Below are 19,546 nucleotides of genomic sequence, written 5' to 3'. Positions count from 1 at the left end.
TATTAATTATTATAATAACTTGTCATTCCTCTTATTCAGTTAAGGTCAAATAAATGTTAATCATGTCCTGACAGGATATGTCGTTTATGGCATTCACCCATGGCAGGGATAGTGACTAGTTATACTAATGATGCACGTTTGGACCGTATTAATACCATACTACTGCTGGGTGAGGAAGAAGATTTTTAATCATATAGATTTAAAATCCTTAGAGAGATTTTTATTCATATTGACGTTGGGCTGGGCATTAACACCCTATCCTTTAGATATCTTTGAATTTACTATACATATTAATCCAAAATTTACAAAAGAATTTTTTGTGTTCTATTGTGTTGGAACCGTTAGTCTGTTTAATTAAATGTATGTCAAGATTATTAAGACACCCAAAAGACATTTTTTTACGTTTTCACATCTTTAACTACATTTATCTTTCAATATAACACTTTTTTAAAGTTCTGCATCCGCATCGTTATTAAAGCCTCTGATAAAATCGAATATATGAAAATGAGATATATCGAAAACATGAAACAATAGCATATTGAATGATTTCGTATGTATAAAAATATTATATGTTCGATAAATGAAATATATCGAACATATACAATCTTACCTAAATAGCAGCCTCAAAGCCTCCATAAAGCTTTTTTGCGTATTCTGCTTCTTCCAAAAAATGGGGTAGTAGTTAAAAGCAATAAACGTACGATTTTCATTAACATTCCTAAATATATGGTATTCGTGTAGTTTCTCATCGGTGGCTAAAGTTTTATTAGCCATTTGAATAATTCTGTGTACCATGCCTCTAAGGGTGGAATCACCAAGAAATAAAACCTAAAAATAGCATATGTTGGTCTAGATTTTGTCGTAAAAACAAAACACATTAAATTTGAACTCTAGTTGTGTGTTTTTGCGATTTGAAGTAAGGAAAGGCGTATTTCCGTGAAAAACAAAACTATTCAAAAAATGTTGACAAGCATACCAGAGACAGATTATTAATAACCGATTAGGACAGGATCAATTAATTACTATTACACTTTTATTTTCCTCATAAATACAAGAATTGAGGAGCAATTAGTACATATAAACAATTCTACTCACATCAACTTAAAATATCAAAACTCAAAATAGCAAATACGACACATGATGTAAAAAATAAGTGAGTAAATTCTTGCATGTAAAATTCAAATTTTTCCAAACAGAAGTTACAGATTTCGGTGGCATAAATAATTTTTAGCTTTATTTATTGGGAAATTGCAATTATTCCCTACTACCTCAAGCGAGTTTTTGATTCTTTAAATTTTATTATGTTTAATTATCTTGTTGTTATTTCTAAGCTCGTTGGAAATCCGTTGTAACAACGAGAATCCACTGTAGTGGATACTCGTGAAATCCTCGTGTAACACGTTTTAACAAGTATATTTATAGAATTACTTTGCATTCCCAAGCGGATGCATAATTTTCATTTTTCACTCAGTGGGAGAATGTGTGTCTTGTTAAAGATCCAAAAATAAGTATACACCCCGGGGTTTGAAATTGCTGCCATCTAGTGCTGCTAGTCTTTTCTGCAAATGTTTCGGTTGAGTTACCATTATTTCGGTTGATTTTACCATTTTAATGTCATAAATTATGAACTGAGGCAGACGAATGGTACCCCATGTTCTTTCCAAACTTCATTAATTCTCTCGTTGTTTAAGAAATCAGAGCTTCTTATCGTTTTCCCCCAGAAGCTAATTGGCAAATTATATAAACACTAGAGAAAAAGTTTTATTATATTTGAATAAATCATGAAATTTAAGCATTTGACGTTTCCTCTCTCCCCTGTTTAAGTGTTTTTTTTTAATAGTTCGTAGTGACGTACTGTTAGTATGCAGCGACTTTATCTAACAGCAAGTTATTTTTTGTTAATTTTTTATCCAAAAAAACGGAGTCTTGATAATCACTGATACATCAACAGAATTAGCTTTTAATTCTGAATTTAAATATATAAAATTGATAATGAATTTGTCTGATTTTTGAAAAAAGGAAAAACATCCTCGAAAAGTCAGCTGATCATAAAGAAAATCACATAATTAGATTCAGCATATTTGAGAACCCTGTTGTAGAGGTTTCAAGCTTCTATCTGCAAAACGTGGAATTTTACACTTTTTTGCCAGAAGGAAGATCACAGATACGCGTTCATTTCTTCTTATTTTTCTCTTTTTTGCTTTTTTCTCAGGGGTGATCCTATCGAGCGACTGATACATCAAAAGAATTAGCTTTTAATTATGATTCTAAACATTTAAAACTCATTAGGTCTAATCTAACCTATCAAAAGCTAGAACCGTAGAAAATTTGTCGAATTTTGGAAAACAGAAAAACACACTGAAAAAGTCAGCCGATCATAATGAAAATTACATAATCAGATTCAGCATATTTGATAACCTACTCTAGAGGTTTCAAGCTTCTATCTGCAAAAACGTGGAATTTTGTACTTTTTTGCCAGAAGGAAGATAACGGATACGCGTTCATCTTTTGTTATTTTTTTCTTTTTTGCTTTTTTCTCGGGGGTGATCCTATCGAACGGCTGGCCCTAAGAGATCAGGAGAGGACTCATTCAAATGAGAATAAAAAGTTCTATTATTCTTTTGAAATGGTCAATGAGACTGGAAGGCTGCTAGTCCCTGTCTCACTCTCCTTTTTTCGCCAAAGAAATCTGATCAAAATTTTAAGATAGCCTTTTAGTTCAAATGTGCAATAAGGATGAATGCCTTTAAGGATGATTAAATAAAAAAAAACAATTATTTTTCAACTGAAAGTAGAGAGTAACATTAAAACTTAAAACCAAACAGAAATCATTAAGTGTATGAGGAGGTTTCCCCCTCTTGAACACCTCGTTCTTTACGCTTAAGTTTTTTTTAGCACTTTTAAAGAAGTCATTTATTGTTCTAATTAGAGACCCTTGCGTTTCAGGAGTCGTTTTTAAAGAATTGGGACGAAACTAAACTTTAGCGTAAAGGGCAAGGTGTTGAAGATGGGCAGTCCCCTTATACACTTAATAATTTCTGTTCATTTTAAGTTTTATTGTTACTCCTTACTTTTTTTAACTTTTTTAAAATTTAATTTCTGATTTTTTTTTTTTTAAGTAACGCAGGAAATCTAGCTCAACCTCCACGGAAAAATCTCCTTCCCCAGGGATATATCCTCTGGACATTTCGATCCTGGTGAAAATTTACCCCAGACAGTTACCCTTAACATCTCCACGCGTAAAATTGAGTCGGTAAAGAGAAAGCAAGACAAATAAAGAAAATTCGTATAGGAATTCTGGCAAATTCCACCAGTATCAAATTCCCTTCGAAAAGCTTACCCCCTGTAACCTTCCCTCTTCAATGAAAATTTTCCCCAAATAAACTCCCCCAGTAGAAAATTTTCCTCCCCTCTCCACCCCAAAAATGTATACATACTTCCCAATAACAAATTCTATATGTAAACAATGGGCAAATTTTTATAACTTAAATACCTTCCCCTAGGGGCTGTGGGGGGTGGCGGGTTTTCTTTATCCCTAATGACATAGTTACTGGGCCTTTCAACTATGCTGAACAAAATGACTATCTAAAAGTTTTGATCGGACGATTTTGGGAAAAAGTGGCGTGGGAGAGGGCCTAGTTACCCTCCAAGTTTTTGTTCACTTAAAAAGTGCACTAGATTTCTTAATTTCAGTTAGAATAAGCCCTCTCTCGATGTCTGGGCTCATTGGGCCGATGCACACACCCCTGGGAAAAAAACAAAAAAACAAATAAACACGCAACCATGATCTTTCTTCTGGCAAAAAGTACAAAAATCCAAATGTTTGCAGATAGCTTGAAATCATAACAGTGGTGTTCTCTGATACGATGAGCCTGTTGATGAGGTTTTCCTTAACATTCTATTAATTTTAGGGGGAGTGTCTTTATTTTTCCAAAAATCTGGCAAAGTTTCTTAGGCTCGTAACCTTTGATGGACGAGACTAAACTTAATGAAACTTATATATTTGAAATCCACATGAAAATCAGTTTTTTGATACATTTATTGGTGTCAAAATTCTGTTTTTTAGAGTTTCGGTTACTATTAAGCTGGGTCACTCCTTACTTACAGTTCGTTACCACGAACTGTTTGACAAAGTCCCTAATATCCCCTGGGAAAAGGGCTGTAAGTTACACAGTTTGCCTATTGTTCACATATAGCGCTTGTTCTTGGGAAATTTACGAATTTTGGGGGAGGGGGATTTTCTGTGGAGGGGATCTTTCTGTGGAGAGGAAAGTATTCAAGAGAAATTTCCCAGTCAAAATTTTACACTGGGAGCTAGAACATTTACTTGTATTATTTGAAAAATGGTCAGAAATTAAATAACAAAAAAAAACAGCTTTTTTTTACTGAAAGTAAGGAGCAATATTAAAACACAAAACGAACACAAATCATTCCATATATGAGGGAGTTTACCCTTTCCTCACCCTTGCTCTTTATGCTAAAGTTTAACAGCGATGGCTGCAACCTAGTAAAGAGTGAACATCGGTCCATATGAACCGGAAGACGGAGAACTTTTTTTTTTAACTGTCTAGTGGGGACAAATCATCAGTTAAAGCTGAACCAGGAATGGTAACTATTATTTCGGTTAATTTTAATAGTCTGGAAATTTTTGGAGATTTTGAAAATGAGCCTGAAATCCCTCGAAAATGGCGTCGAATCAAAATGAAAGCACATCAAGGATCACCGCTGTCAAAAATACATGCAGGGTAATTACAGTCAACTACGATGAACAATATATAAAATCACTTTTTTGAATGGGTACCACTGATATGTGTCCTTATTTATGCTCTTCTTCTTTTGTCGTCGCTGCTATTTGGGCACTGGAGCACTTTCGGGATTTACTAAAGGGCCATTTGATATAATTTTGTTTTATATCTCTGCTTTTTATAAATTTGGCTTGATGAAATTATCACAAAGTGCCAATGGCACCAAAACTTGCATTTCTTGGTGTCATTTCTGGATTGGAATGGCTTAGAACATGAAAAGGATACCATCATGATTACTATTTTCGGAAATTTCAAATCAGGTACAATGCTCCCTCTTGTATACTCTCCTTCCCAACTCCCTAGAAGTTTCATAGATTGTCTGCTGACCATCAGAATTAGCAGGCTGCTGAAACATCGTAGAGATGTGTTTAACGGCTCAATCCAAAATTCCTAATCATATGAAAGTGCTTTTTTTTAGATTCGCCCTGATAATAACATCGTGAAGTATTATATGGTATTAACAATGGCACTCTTTGGTACTTATTGTACTTGTGGCGGGAATCAGGCGTTTCAACTTCGCCCGGCATCGATGATCTTGGAGACCTTCTTGGACCATGTTGTTCGATCTTCTGCCAGCTGTTCTGCAAAAGCGAGCCACTGAGTTGCCCATCTGTGACCAAACTTTCTGAAACCCCCGATAGGTTCAAGGTCTGACTTGGCCAGGTTCCACCAGTTCTTCCTCTATCCTCCTTGGCGTCTCTTCCAGGAGCTAATAGGCTCAAATAGAAGTACTCTGGCAGATTCCTTCAGGATCTGGTAAAGCTTTCGGGTGTCATGTGAGCGTGCTGCTTTCTCTAACGACTCGGCAGCATCTTCCCACATTTGGTGGCGGTCCAGATGAACAGAACACTTTTCGGTGCCACTTCGTAAGCTTAAGGCCCGAGATAAAACGGGTACCATTATAATCCCTATGGTTAAATATTCTTAACTGGAGACTTACAGCTTCCCTAATGTAAAATTTCCAAACCCCCCCTCCCTTATTAAGTCGAACTAAAAACAGGTTCTGAAAAAAAAACGTCAATTGAAAAAATTTAAAGAAAATTGGTTCCAACGAAAGATTGGTTCATTAGAAAGTTCAACAGCTTTTATTTATGTGTGTCTTAACAGTAAACGTTAATAAAGAAAACAAAGTTTGGGTAGTTTCCAAAAATAGCTCCAAATACTTAAGTCTCTTTTTTTATTCTTTATATCTCTCCAGCACTAGTAGGGCGCTAACAAATGATACCTACATGTGTGTGCTTAGCACAGATTTTTCTTAACAGCACCAGTGTGAGATGGTATTTAGCCTCCCTTTTGAATGCAACCCCCTCCAAGTCTCCTTAGTAATTAAAAATGAAAAATCAAGTTTAAAAAAAACAACTGCCCAGTAAAATTTTTTAACTCAAGTTTAAAACCTATATAGGCATAATGACAAATACTTTTTGCATCTAGCAGTATAGGCAATGTACTCAAACCTACTTTTGGGAATTTCTTAAAAAACTTGAAATCCTGATATGTCGATTTGTTTTTTCTCCAGCGCTAGTACAACACTGAGACATTGTAAGAACGTTAAATGTGTAATCATACGAAGTTTTCGGAAATAGGATTTTATTTCCCCAACATCGTCAAAGGGTGCATAAACTGAATACTGATTCTGACGTCACACACAAGTCTGTCAGGCAGGGGTGGAAAAAGGGCGTGGCCATACGCATGACCTTTGATACTGCTCATGGTTTGGCCTTGTATTTTTCACAATAGCATGATATTAATGGTCAATTCTCCTAAAATGTTGAAGTCCAAGAAGCAAAATAATGAAAGTATCCTTTTTTTACGAGAAACACAAAAGTCTTTTCAGCATTACGGCATAAAAATCACAGTTCTGATAATACAAATTTTCGATTTTTTATTTTCAAATTTTATGTCAACTACAAATATTTTAATGTCCACCACTTTTCTAAAATATGTAAAAACTTCATATAGGACAGTACTTCACATAAAATAAAACTTTATCAAAGATTCCTCAAAGTAACGGAAAAAATGTAATAGGTAAAATTTTTAGCCCCCTACCTTGGACTCCTTGTGCGACAAGTTTGCAGATTTTCTTCGGGGAAAGTTTAATTGAGGTTTGCGGATGCATTATAGTATTTTCTTAACCTAAACCGGGACGAAAAAAAAAGAACGACAAAAAAGTTTTCTGGTGAAAGAGCGAAGTTGAAACTTAAAGCGAACAAAATCATTGCTTCACTGTTTATGCAACATATACCTAAAAAAAAAATATTTTAAATAAACTGACTTTTGACTCTTCCTATATTTGTGAAAATTTAAAAAAAAACTGTCATTTTGCTGAAAACACAACAAAATAGGACTAGGAGAGCAAAAACCCCCAACTAGCCTGCAGAAAATAAAGAAAAAATTATAAAGCTTTCAAAAGTCTTTTACAGGCCGGGATATCAATAAAATTCAATTTTCTAAATAAACTCGAACAACCACAGTTTTCATTAAAAAACCAGTTTTTCAGAATTTTAGAAATACATGGAAATATTGCAAGCCAATTGATTTTAAACAGTTTTTCATACATACGTTTTATAAACTGTGAAGTGAATAGTTTTGTTTCGTCTTAAGTTAAGAATTCAATTGTTACTTTTATCAGAAAAACTCAGTTTTTTTTCCAAGTAATTTAACTGAGAGCTAATATCCAGTACAAGAAGAGCAGATTTTGAAGCTAGGAGCATTCAAAGTGATTCAAGGAGCAGTGATTCAAGCATTCAAGGAGCAGCAAAGTGATTCAAATAAGACTTAAGGTGACAATAATATTGCCAATGGGTGCATCACTTTTACTTACTATGTTAATTCCCTTATGGTTTCCTTAAATTGGATTAATATAAACAAGAAAATTAAGGCAGTAAATAACTTGGTATTATTAAATAAATAAGAAGAACATATTAAAATTCGCTAGATTAAAATAGCTAATTACTTAATATGACCACATATTTTAATATGTTCATTTTACCATAAATATTACAAATTGACTTAAATACGAGGTTTTGTTTTCTCCTATTATAACTTAAGTACTCACAGTTTTATTTGCTAGGCAACGCTGGACTTCTTTTTCCAGCTCTTTGAATTGGCATCCATTTTCAATCCAAGTGGCGTTGCTCCAAGAACATGAACGTTCATCAGTACAACTTTGACAAGGTAAATACCATCTACCTAAATAATGACAAAAAAGGGAGACATGAGAAAAGAATATAAGGGATTAGCGTCTATTCGAATGGCAATCGAGTTTTTTATTTTCTAAAAATGCCAAAAATTTTTTGCTCCTTTGAGGCAAAAATTAATCGAGTGATAAGGAGAATAATGGTTCATATCCGCAAATTTTTTTTATTTCTAGCAGGTGTGTACGAAGGGACCTATATCACGATGGAGAGGAGGTATGTAAAACTTCGAAAAAAGTCAAAAATAAGCGACCTGTACAGAAATTATATATAAAAAACGAGTTTTTATTTAAATGAAAGTAAGGAGAAACATTAAAACTAAACGAACAGAAATTATTCCGTGTATGAAGGGTTGCTCCCTCCTCAATACCTTGCTCTTTACGGTAAGGCTGTTAGCACTTTTTAAAAATCTTCCTATTCTTATTAAACAAATATTTTAATGTAAAAATGTTTCAGTAGCCGCGCTTAAAAAATTGGGACAAACAGTTGAGCTTTAGCGTAAATAGCAAGGTATTGAAGAGGGGGTATCCCTTCATATACAGAATGCCCCATTTTTATTGATTTTTTTTCCTCAGATGTCAAAATAAGCGGAAAAGAGTTCCCGGATAATTCCCGCAGAAAATCTTCACAGACTAATTGAGTTGGTAAAGAGAAGATATGACAATTAGAAAGAACTTCGTATAGAAATTCTATCAAATCCTCCCAGTATAAAGTTTCCTTTGGAAAATTCAGCTTTCGAAAAATACCCTCCTCAATAAAATGATCCCTGTAGCAATCCGCCATAAGCACAAAATCACCCCTAAAGAGTCTGTATACTTCCCAATAACAAATAATATACGTAAACAAGGGGCAAATTTTATAACGTACAGGCCTCTCCCCACGGAGTGTGGGGGTTTATTTTATCCCTAAAGACATATTTATTGGATTTTTCGACTACACTAAACAAAATGACTATCTTAAAATTTTGATCAGATAATTTAAGGATGATGGGAGCGGGCCAGTTGCCCTCCAATCTTTTTGGTCACTTAAAGAGAACACTAGAACGTTTAATTTCAATTTGAGTGCACTATCCTCATATCTTCTAGGGCAACTATTTCCATATGATCACACCTGGGGAAAAACAGCAGAAAAAAAAACAAAAAAAAACAATAAACACACATCGGTGATCTCTCTTCTGAAAAAAATAGCAAAATTACACATTTTTGTATATAGGAGCTTCAAACTTATACAGTAGGGTTCTCTGGTACGCTGAATCTGATGCTGTGATTTTCATTAAGACTTCTTAAGGTTAAGGGTGTGTTTCTCTCCTATATTATAAAACCAGGCGAATTTTCTCAGGCTCGTAGCTTTTGATGGGTAACACTTATCCTGATAAGTATTATATAATAAGCTGATTCTTTTGATATATCTATTGATATTAAAATTCCGTTTTTTAGAGTTTCGGTGACTTTTGAACCGAGTCACTCCTTACTTACAGTTCGTTCCCACGACCAGTTTTCCCCGTGTAAAATTTTATCTGGAAATTTATCCCTAAGAATTTCCCTTCCAACGAAAATTTCTTGAGAAATACCCTTCCCCCACGGAAAATCACTCACCTCGAAAAATATCTGTATTCTTCCCAATAACCAGTACTAATACTATATGTAAACAATGGGTAACGCTCATGGCTTATAAGTCGTTCACCCAAGGGGTATGGGGGTCAAGTCATTCTAAGCGACATAGTTAGTAGATATTCCGACTATTCTGAACAACATGTCTATATCAATATTTTTATTGTGCAGCCTTGGAGAAAAGGGGGCATGGGAGGAGGATAGCTGTTCTCCAACATTTTTTGTCACTTAAAAAGGGCACTAGAACACCTGATTTCCGATAAAATGAGCCCTCTCTCGATCTTTTAGTATCACCGGTTTGATACGATTATACCTGGCAAAAAACAAAACAAACCAAGTAAATACACATCCGTTATCTTTTCTTTTGGCAACAATTGCAAAATTCCATATTTTTGTATATATGAGCTTCAAACCTCTACAGTTGAGTTCTCTGATACGCTAAATCTGATGGTGTGACTTTTGTTAATATTCCTTGAATATTAGGCAGCGTTTTCCCCTCATCGAAAGTCAGGCAAATTTTCTCAGGCTCTTAGCTTTTGATGGGTAGCACTAAACTTGATAAATTTTATATATTTGGAATCAAACAGTTCGTTGTAGACGAATCTTTCCATGGAGGAATTTTTCATTGGGGAGGGAATTTTCTACACCGGATTTCCTAGCATTATTTAAAAAACGAGCAGAGATTAAATAAAAAAACAAATTTTTTCGACTCAATGTAAGGAGCAACATTAAAACTTAAATCGAACAGAAAATTTTACACACATGATGGGGTTCGTCTCCTAGTCAATACCTCTTTCTTTACGATTTTTTTTTTTTTTTAGTACGTTCAAAAGAGCTATTCTAGGTATTCTAGTTAAATGGTCTTTGTGATTCAAGGTTCATTCTTAAAGAATTAAAACAAAATTCGAACTTTACTGTAAAGAGCGAGGTATTGACTAGGAGGCAAACCCCCTCATACACGAAATAATTTCTTTTCGTTTTAAGTTTGAATGTTGCTCCTTACTTTCAGTTGAAAAACTTGTTTTTTTATTTAGTCAAACAGTTCGTGGTAACGAACTGTAGTAAGGAGCGACCCGGCTCAATAGCAAACGAAACTCTAAAAAACGGAATTTTGATGCTAAAATATACATCAAAAGAATCAGATTTTCACGCTGATTTTAAATATATAAGTTTCATCAAATTTAGTCTTTGTCATCAAAAGTTACGAGCCTGAAAAAATTTGCCTTATTTTAGAAAATAGGGCAATATTACCCTAAATAGAATTTAGGGAAAACACCCCCTAAAAGTCACAGAATCTTAACGAAAATCACACCATCGCATTCGGCGTATCAGAGAACCCTATAGCAAAATTTTCAAGCTCCTATCTACAAAAACGTGGAATTTCGTATTTTTTGCCAGAAGAGAAATCACGGGTGCGTGTTTATTTGTTTTTTTGTTGTTTTTTTCTTTTCCCCAGGGGTCATCGTATCGACCAAGTGGTCCTAGAATGTCGCAAGAGGGCTCATTCTAACGGAAATGAAAAGTTCCAGTGCCCTTTTTAAGTGACCAAAAAAATTGGAGGGCACCTTAGGCCTCCTCCCACGCTCATTTTTTCTCCAAAGTCAACAGATCAAAATTTTGAGATAGCCATTTTGTTCCGCATAGTCAAAAACCTGAATAATTATGTCTTTGGGAATGACTTACTCCCCCACAGTCCCTGGGGGAGTGGCTGCAAGTTACAAACTTCGACCAGTGTTTACATATAATAATGGTTATTGGGAAGTGTACAGTCGTTTTCAAGGGATTTTTTATTTATTTTGGGGGCGGGGTTGAGGGGAGGGGGCTATGGTGTAGGATTTTTCCTTGGAGAATTATGTCATGGGGGAACAGAAATTCAATGAAAAGGGCGCAGGATTTTCTAAAATTACCATAAAAAAACAATGAAAAAATAAACATGGAAAAGTTTTTTCAATTGAAAGTAAAGAGTAGCATTGAAACTTAAAACAAACAGATATTATTACGCATATGAGGGGTTCTAAAAATACTTTAGCATAAAGAGTGAGTTATTTAGGAGGAGATAAATACCTCGCTCTTGATGCTATAGTATTTTTAGTAATTTCAACTATTTATTCTACGGCCTTTCTGATTCAGGGGTCATTCTTAAGGAATTGGGACAAAACTTACGATTTAGTGTAAAGAACGAGGTAATAAAGAGGGTACAAACCCCCTCATATACATAATAAAAATTAAAGAATATAAAAGTTTGTTACGTAAGTTAATTCTTAAATTACGTATATTTTTTACTAATAAAAAAATTCGTTAAAAAATAAAATTTATAGTTGCCTTTTTATGTAACCGAAAAATTGCATGGCAACTAGGCCTCCTTCCCCATCCCTTATTTCTCAAAATCGTCTAACCAAAACTAAGAGAAAGCTATTTAGGCAAAAGAGGAATTAATATGCAAATTTTATTTTAATAATTTATGTGTGGAGAGCCAAAATCAAACATGCATTAATTCAAAAACGTTCAGAAATTACATAAAAAAAAACTAGTTTTTTTAACTGAAAGTAAGGAGCGACATTAAAACTTAAAACGAACAGAAATTACTCCGTATATGAAATGGGTTGTCCCCTCCGCAATTCCTCGCTCTTTACGCTAAAGTTTGACTCTTTGCCACAATTCTGCTTTTCAAAACAATTAAAAGCTTTAGCGTAAAGAGCGAGGGATTGCGGAGGGGACAACCCATTTCATATACGGAGTAATTTCTGTTCGTTTTAAGTTTTAATGTCGCTCCTTACTTTCAGTTAAAAAAACTAGTTTTTTTTATGTAATCAACATAATAGGCCGATTCTTTCGATGTATATATTGAAATAAAAATTATATTTTTTTGGAGTTTCGGTTACTATTGAGCCGAGTCACTACTTGCTTACAGTACGTTGCCATAAATTTTTTGGAAATTAGGCATTTGAATTAGCATACAAATCATGGGATTTAAGCAGGATAAATTTCTAGATATTTTGTTTACTGGTACTTGGAAGGAAGCATGTTTTGTCTAGGTAATATTTGAATATCCAAAAATAGTATCCAGGGCTTTCAATCATGCAGTCGTTAAGCCACAATCATACTAGAAAAATAGAATTTCATCAAAGAATTCAAAAAAGAATTTCATCAAAGAATTCAAAAAAGAATTTCATCAAAGAACTCAAAAAATAATTCTATCAAATAATTCAAAAAAGAATTTCATCAAAGTATTCCAAAAAGAATTTCATCAAAGAATTCAAAAAAGAATTTCATCAAAGAATTCAAAAAAGAATTTCATCAAAGAACTCAAAAAAGAATTTTATAAGATAATTCAAAAAAGAACTTCATCAAATTATTCCAAAAAGAATTTCATCAAAGAATTCAAAAAAAAAATCTCGTCGAACAATTCGAAAAAAATGTCATCAAAGAATTCAAAAATGGATTTCATCAAGGAATTCGAAAAAGGTTTTCAATAAAGAATTAAAAAAAGAATTTCATCAAGAAATTCAAAAAATAATTTCATCAAAGAACTCCAAAGAGTATTTTATCAAAGAATTCAAAAAAAATTTATCAAAGAATTCAAAAAAGAATGTCATCAAAGAATTCAAAAAAGAATTTCATTAAAGAATACAAAACCGAATTCCATCAAAGAGTTCAAAAAAATCTCATCAAAGAATTCAAAAAATAATTTCATCATCGAAAACAATAAGCGACAAATTCTGACAACCAAAGAGCAAAGAGTATAAAAAAGCCACAGCTGCTATGCAAAATCTGCAAGTGTCATTGTGTTAATAACACTATGAATGTGGCAAACTCTGCGAGTTTGCCACTTTTGTACCATGCTATTATCTGCTTGTTATAGATTAAAGCTCCCTAATTGATACTACACAGGGTTTTCCTGATCATTAAACTTAAAGTTTTTATTGCAAGAATAATCACTCCATGACTCCACCGACTCTACGCTCAACTTAATAAATTACATTTCATGAAACCATATTGTGACCCAAGAAGTAAAAATGAATATCCAATAATAATTTCGAAAATCAGAGAACTAAAATACGTGCCACTATTTTATTGATTCTAATTTTTTTACCATCTGACTGAAAAAATTGGAGCGGTATCCCATCTCTCCCGCATGCTTAGCACTCCTTAGCCTGACTTCAGCAATTGTACATTTAGCCATAATCAATTGCAACCCATGAAACTCTATTTTAACACAGCAAGTGAAAAATGATTATCGGATAAAAATTTCAAAAATCAAAGAATTGAAAGTACTAAACAAAAATTGACCAAATTTTGATAATTAGCAAATTTAAAGCATCAAAAGGCCCCTTATGCTATGTCCAATATTTGAGAAAACATATAATATCAGCCAACTAATATTCAACGTTTTCATAGTGTTTTCCTAATCACTAAATTCATAAAATTTTAATTGAATTAAAAATTACAGCATGGATTCACCACCAGTGCATTCAGCTTAATGAATTGCAACCTATGCAACCCTATTCAGTTATGAATCTTTTTTTAGTTTTCCCTTGTCTACCAAACATGATTATGACTTCTTGAGCACCCATTGTAATTTTAAGCAGGAGAACTATAAGACCGTCCGTATAATTTGCTTTTGACACATTTCCATAATTCACTTTTTCCCCCAACAGATCATTTATGTATATTAATTTGATTCGCAGCTTTGGCCTCAGCTCACCCTTGTGAGCAACTCTCTATGGGTTCTGAATTTTATGGGATGTAATGGGGATCTTATAGTCTAAATTGACGTGATGTAAACAAATCCCTGAATTATAACTTGGTGTCAGCGTAATATTTGATTTAAGTAAAATCGATTAGCCTGTTGCAAAATAAAAAGGCATTCATTATTTGGTATAGACATAGATTTATTATCTGAATAGATTCCAGAAGATATAGAAAAAGTATTGCTATGCGCGAGCAGGTGAAAAGGTAGCAGGAATGGTGGCAGTCAATGGTAATACAGAAGCAGGCCTAAGTAAACAGTTTTGTGTGCCTCAAACAGCTTAGGAAACGTTTACTGACGACATGGGAGAGAGGGCAAGTAGTTTGGCTTGCTGGGGAACTTCTATACAAACCGGTTTTGTCAAAACCGGTTTTGCCTTGCTGCCTTTTGTATTACATAAATTATCTGAATAGATTCCTGATAATATAGAAAAAGCACTGCTATATACGAGCAGGCGAATAGGTAACAGGAATGGTGGAATTCAATGGTAATAGAGAAGCAGACTCAAGTAACTGGTTTTGCCTACTTTGGCAACTTAAGATACATTTAGTGACGACAAGGAATACATAAGTCAATGAGTTTGCCTTACTGGCAAATTTCTTTCCAAACCAATTCTGGCAAAATCAGTTTTGCCTTGTTGGCTTTAGCATTATTATAGATTTATTATCTGATTAAATTCCTGATAATACAGAAAAAGCATCGCTGTTTAGGCAAGTTAAACTATATAACAGGAATCATGGCATTCAATGATGAAAGAGAAGCGGATTTAAGTAGCAGGTTTTGTCTGCTTCGGACAACTTTAAGTACCTTTAATGACGATAGGAAAGACAAAGGGCAAAGAGTTTGCCCTGCTGGCAATTTTCTTTCCAAACCAGTTTTGCATTGCTGGCTTTGATATTGAAATAGATTTATTACTTGAATCGATCCCTGATAATTTATAAAAAGTATAGCTATATGCGACCAGGCAAAACAAATGGCTGCAGTCAGTGGTAATAGAGAAGCAGGCCTAGTGAAAAGGTAACAGGAATAGTGGCAGTTAATGATAATCATCTTTTTTTAAATACTTGTTCTTGGCTGAATAATTGCTATTAATAAAAAGCTAATTATATCATCATTAGAGGGTAAAGGTAAAGAATACGTCATTAGACTTTAGAGTCCCTACTGGTGGTGCTGATCTCGTTTCTTGGCCCTTCAGCCAGGAAATGCAATGAGGAAGGGGGGTTGGGGTGCTTTCGCACACCTTTCCTGTTTACCTTCCCAGATTTCTTCAGGTACCCATTTAGAGCTGGACCGACTCTGGCTGTGCTTACAGAGTCAAGCCACTGACCCCCGTCCCAAATTAAATATTTAGGTACACTAGGATTCGAACCCTCGCCCTCTTATGCAATGGATCCTCACAAAGGCGCCATTTGGGCCAAATCTTGGGGTGGGCATGGGGCATTTGACAGAACTTGGGACTTTTATTATGAATCTAACCTACTTTCAAAGTTTAGGCTACTATGATTAATAGCAAATAGCGTAATTACCCCAAGGGTCGTCAGGTAATTACGCTCTTTTGGCTAATAGCCGTGCAGTTAGTTCAAATCATTTGAACAGAATGGATTATGTTGGACATAATGGATAATTATGGCCGGAAAAGGGCCTTTGTGGTGGAAGCTTGGGCCCCCTGGAAAATCTGGGGTGGGCATTTGCCCACCCCTGACCCCCCCCCCAAATGGCGCCTCTGGATCCTCAATCCAGGGCACCAATCCACTCGGCCATCCATCCATCATTAGTGGTTAAGATTAATGGAAGAAAATAAGGAGCAACTTTTCGGTGATGTACCACCGCCACTCCCCCCCCCCAAGAGCCATAAATTAAAAGTAATAAGAATAAAAAAAAATTGTTATAAGAAGTATTCCCAGTTATTGTAACTTAGAAAAACGCAGGAAAAGGATTTCCAGAGGTCCCTTTGCTTTGGAACCTACTTAAAAAAATTGTCAACGCTGAAAAATATGTTAATTGATAGAGCTGCTCATGCTCAGAGAGACAAAACCATGCCCTGGTTTATTTATTCGTTTGTATATGGTACCAGAATTAAAACGCTGTTATCCGGATTTTAGAACCCTTTGGGTTATAATATTAGCAAAAAGCTAGCCCAATTTTTGATCCCTAAGGGCACCATCCCAGGTACCAAAAACCCAACTTCAGTCAGAGGGTATGAAAAAGATAATGATTTTTCATTTTGATGAATGATATATATATATATATATATATATATATATGTGAAATCTGGGGGCAAAAATCGGGAAGCGTCAAATGGCTCGCCTCCAACTACACATTGCCCTCCCGGCCGATCGAAGTGAAATTTAAGACATTGAAGTAAAGTAAAACAAAAAGGGAAGATACAAAGTCAAATAAAATTTTTGTTTGGGCTTCACAATTAGCTTTGTGGTTTTACTTTTCCGTTTTTGAGTGACTCTAGATCCGTGATTTTCAACGTGGGGCACAGGCCCCACCGGTGGGGCATGGCGACATTTTGATGGGTCATGTTTAGGAAGTGCACCCTCCGGCTGACTATATTCTAGAACCTTAATTTTGAAAAAAAAATTATTATGTGAATGGTGTCACATTCATATACATTTAAAGAGCAAAAAAAAAATGCACGATAGTATTGCAATGACGTTACGCAATGCATAAAAGGTGCTGCACACAAATAAAATTTTCTATTTGTCTGAAATAAGCCTAGAGGATGATCCGGTAACAGATGATGCTAAGTTAATGCCCTATTATTCTGGCTTCAGGGGAATTTGCATAAAATTTTGATAAACGAAAGTTAAGTATCACAAGGAGGGCATCATAATTTTAGAAATGCATGGCCAAAATCAGTTGGGAACCACTGCTCCAGATATATACAAAATGATAATTTTGGCCATTTCACTTAATATAAATTGTCCTACAAAAAATTGCAAAGATTAAAAGATAATCATTTTGAAAATATGACTTAATTCCACTCCTTTAATCGTTTAAGTAATTTTAACAAGAAAGCATATGGAAACGCTAAAACTAAATTGGGAGCTGAAATTACACAAATGGTAGATTCATCTAGAACAAGGGGATACTTGAAAAGGGAGAGGGGTCCAAATCTTTGTATGTAAACAAATATTATTGGATCAACAATCCTATGTTTCCATTTTTTAGCGCAAGCTTAGCCTCATTAAGAAGTAAAAAAAAAATCATTCGGCGCGATATCCTGTTTGGCTATTAGCAACAATGTATAAGGTAATGTATTTTACTCAGGGGGGGGGGGCTATTATAAAATAGCGAAAGTAATAATTCATTTAGAAAAATGACCAATAAAATTGCAGCAATTAAAAAAAATTCTCAGTTCAAAAATAATTCTACTTCTTTGACCTTTTAAGTGCGTAAATCTTTTCTTCCCATGGTTAAAACTGCTGAGATGGTATATTTAAATATAGCAAAAGTTGAACATCACAAATTTAGTTTGTAATTTGAGAGACAGGATGACAACTATGAATATCGCTCAGAACTGTATAATGAAGGACATTACCATCATTAATGACATGTTGTCACCCAACTAGATGGTCGAGGTTAAGATTGCATGATGAACGAAACATGGTATTTTTGAGTCCTCAATTGGAATTTAATACATGGCTATTCACAGTGGGGTATGTCTTGACTACTGGTACTATAAACTATATGTTTTAAATATACAAAAAAAATTAATTACCGTTTAGGTAGACTTTATGTTAGTACTTTTTTTGAAGTGATTCTTATTTTTTTTTTTGTTAAGTGCTATAATTATTTCTATAGTTATTTCTTTTATTAAATATTTAATATATAGTAACCATATATTGGTTCGGTTAGGTCTTTAATGTAATGTGTTCTGTGTCCCCTCCCCCTACCATAGTTCTTCGTTGTAGTTTTCATAACTTTGTTACTTAAGTATTGCATTTTGATCATATTTTTATATATCAAACAGTTCGTGGTAACGAACTGTGGTAAGGAGCGACCCGGCGCAATAGTAATCGAAACTCTAAGAAATAGAATTTTGATACCAATAGTTACATAAAAAAATGGTATTTTAATGATGATTTCAAATATATAACTTTCATCAAGATTAGTCTTACCTATCAAAAGTTACGAGCCTGAGAAAATTTACCTCATTTTAGAAAATAGGAGAAAACACCCCCTAAAAGTCATACAATCTTAACGAAAATCACACCATCAGATTCAGCGTATCAGAGAACCTTAATGTAGAAGTTTCAAGCTCCTATCTACAAAAATGTGGAATTTCGCATTTTTTGCCAGAAGACAAAACACGGATGCGTGTTTATTTGTTTTTTTTTTGTTATGTGTTTGTTTTTTTCCCAGGGGTGATCGTATCGACCCAATGGTCCTAGAATGTCGCGAGAGGGCTCATTATATCGGAAAGTAAAAGTTCTGGTGCCCTTTTTAAGTGTCCAAAAAATTGGAGGGCACCTAGGCCCCCTCCCACGCTCATTTTTCCCCCAAAGTCACCGGATTAAAATTCTGAGATGGCCACCATAGTGGCTATAGTGGCATTTTATTCACCATAGTCGAAAAACCTAATAACTATGTCTTTGGGGACGACTTACTCCCCCGCAGTCCCCGTGGGAAGGGTTGCAAGTTACAAACTTTGACCTGTGTTTACACATAGTAATGGTTACTGGGAAGTGTACGAACGTTTTCAGGGGGGAGTTTTTTGGTTTGGGAGGGAGAGTTGAGGTGGGGGGGGTTATGTGAGAGGATCTTTCCCTGGAAAAACTTCTCATGGGGAAAGAGACTTTCAATGAAGGGGGCGCAGGATTTTTTAGCATTATTAAAAAAAACAATGAAAACATAAATATGAGAAGTTTTTTCTACTGAAAGCGAGGAGCAGCATTAAAACTTAAAATGAGCCGAAATTATTATGCATATGAGGGGTTTACTTCCTCGTATTACTTAGTTCTTTACGCTAAAGTATTTTTAGTAATTTCAACTATATATTCTACGGCCTTTGTGATTCAAGGGTCATTATTAAGGAATTGGGACAAAATTTAAGCTTTAGAGTAAAGAGCGAGGTATCGACGAGGGGTGAACTCCCTCATATATGCAATAAAACATGCAAATATAGAAGTTCGTTACGTAAGTTAATTCGTAAATTACTTCTATTTTTTACTAATG

General features: G+C 34.5%; 1 protein-coding gene across 1 annotated transcript in view; it reads right to left on the bottom strand.

Moving 5' to 3' along the window:
- The window catches only part of LOC136032705 (cadherin-like and PC-esterase domain-containing protein 1), a 277,185-nt gene that overhangs the window by 179,192 nt on the left and 78,447 nt on the right, over window positions 1–19,546 (bottom strand). Inside the window, exons 10-11 of the mRNA XM_065713010.1 lie at window positions 7,861–7,994; window positions 611–828 (exon numbers count right to left, since the gene is read on the bottom strand). Coding sequence (XP_065569082.1) covers window positions 611–828; window positions 7,861–7,994 — 352 coding nt within the window. The remainder of the gene's footprint in view (window positions 1–610; window positions 829–7,860; window positions 7,995–19,546) is intronic.

Source organism: Artemia franciscana, chromosome 11 (genome assembly GCF_032884065.1).
Source record: "Artemia franciscana chromosome 11, ASM3288406v1, whole genome shotgun sequence".
Classification (NCBI taxonomy): domain Eukaryota; kingdom Metazoa; phylum Arthropoda; class Branchiopoda; order Anostraca; family Artemiidae; genus Artemia; species Artemia franciscana.
Note: the sequence above shows the minus strand (reverse complement) of the source record. Positions and strands in the feature narration are given on the sequence as shown.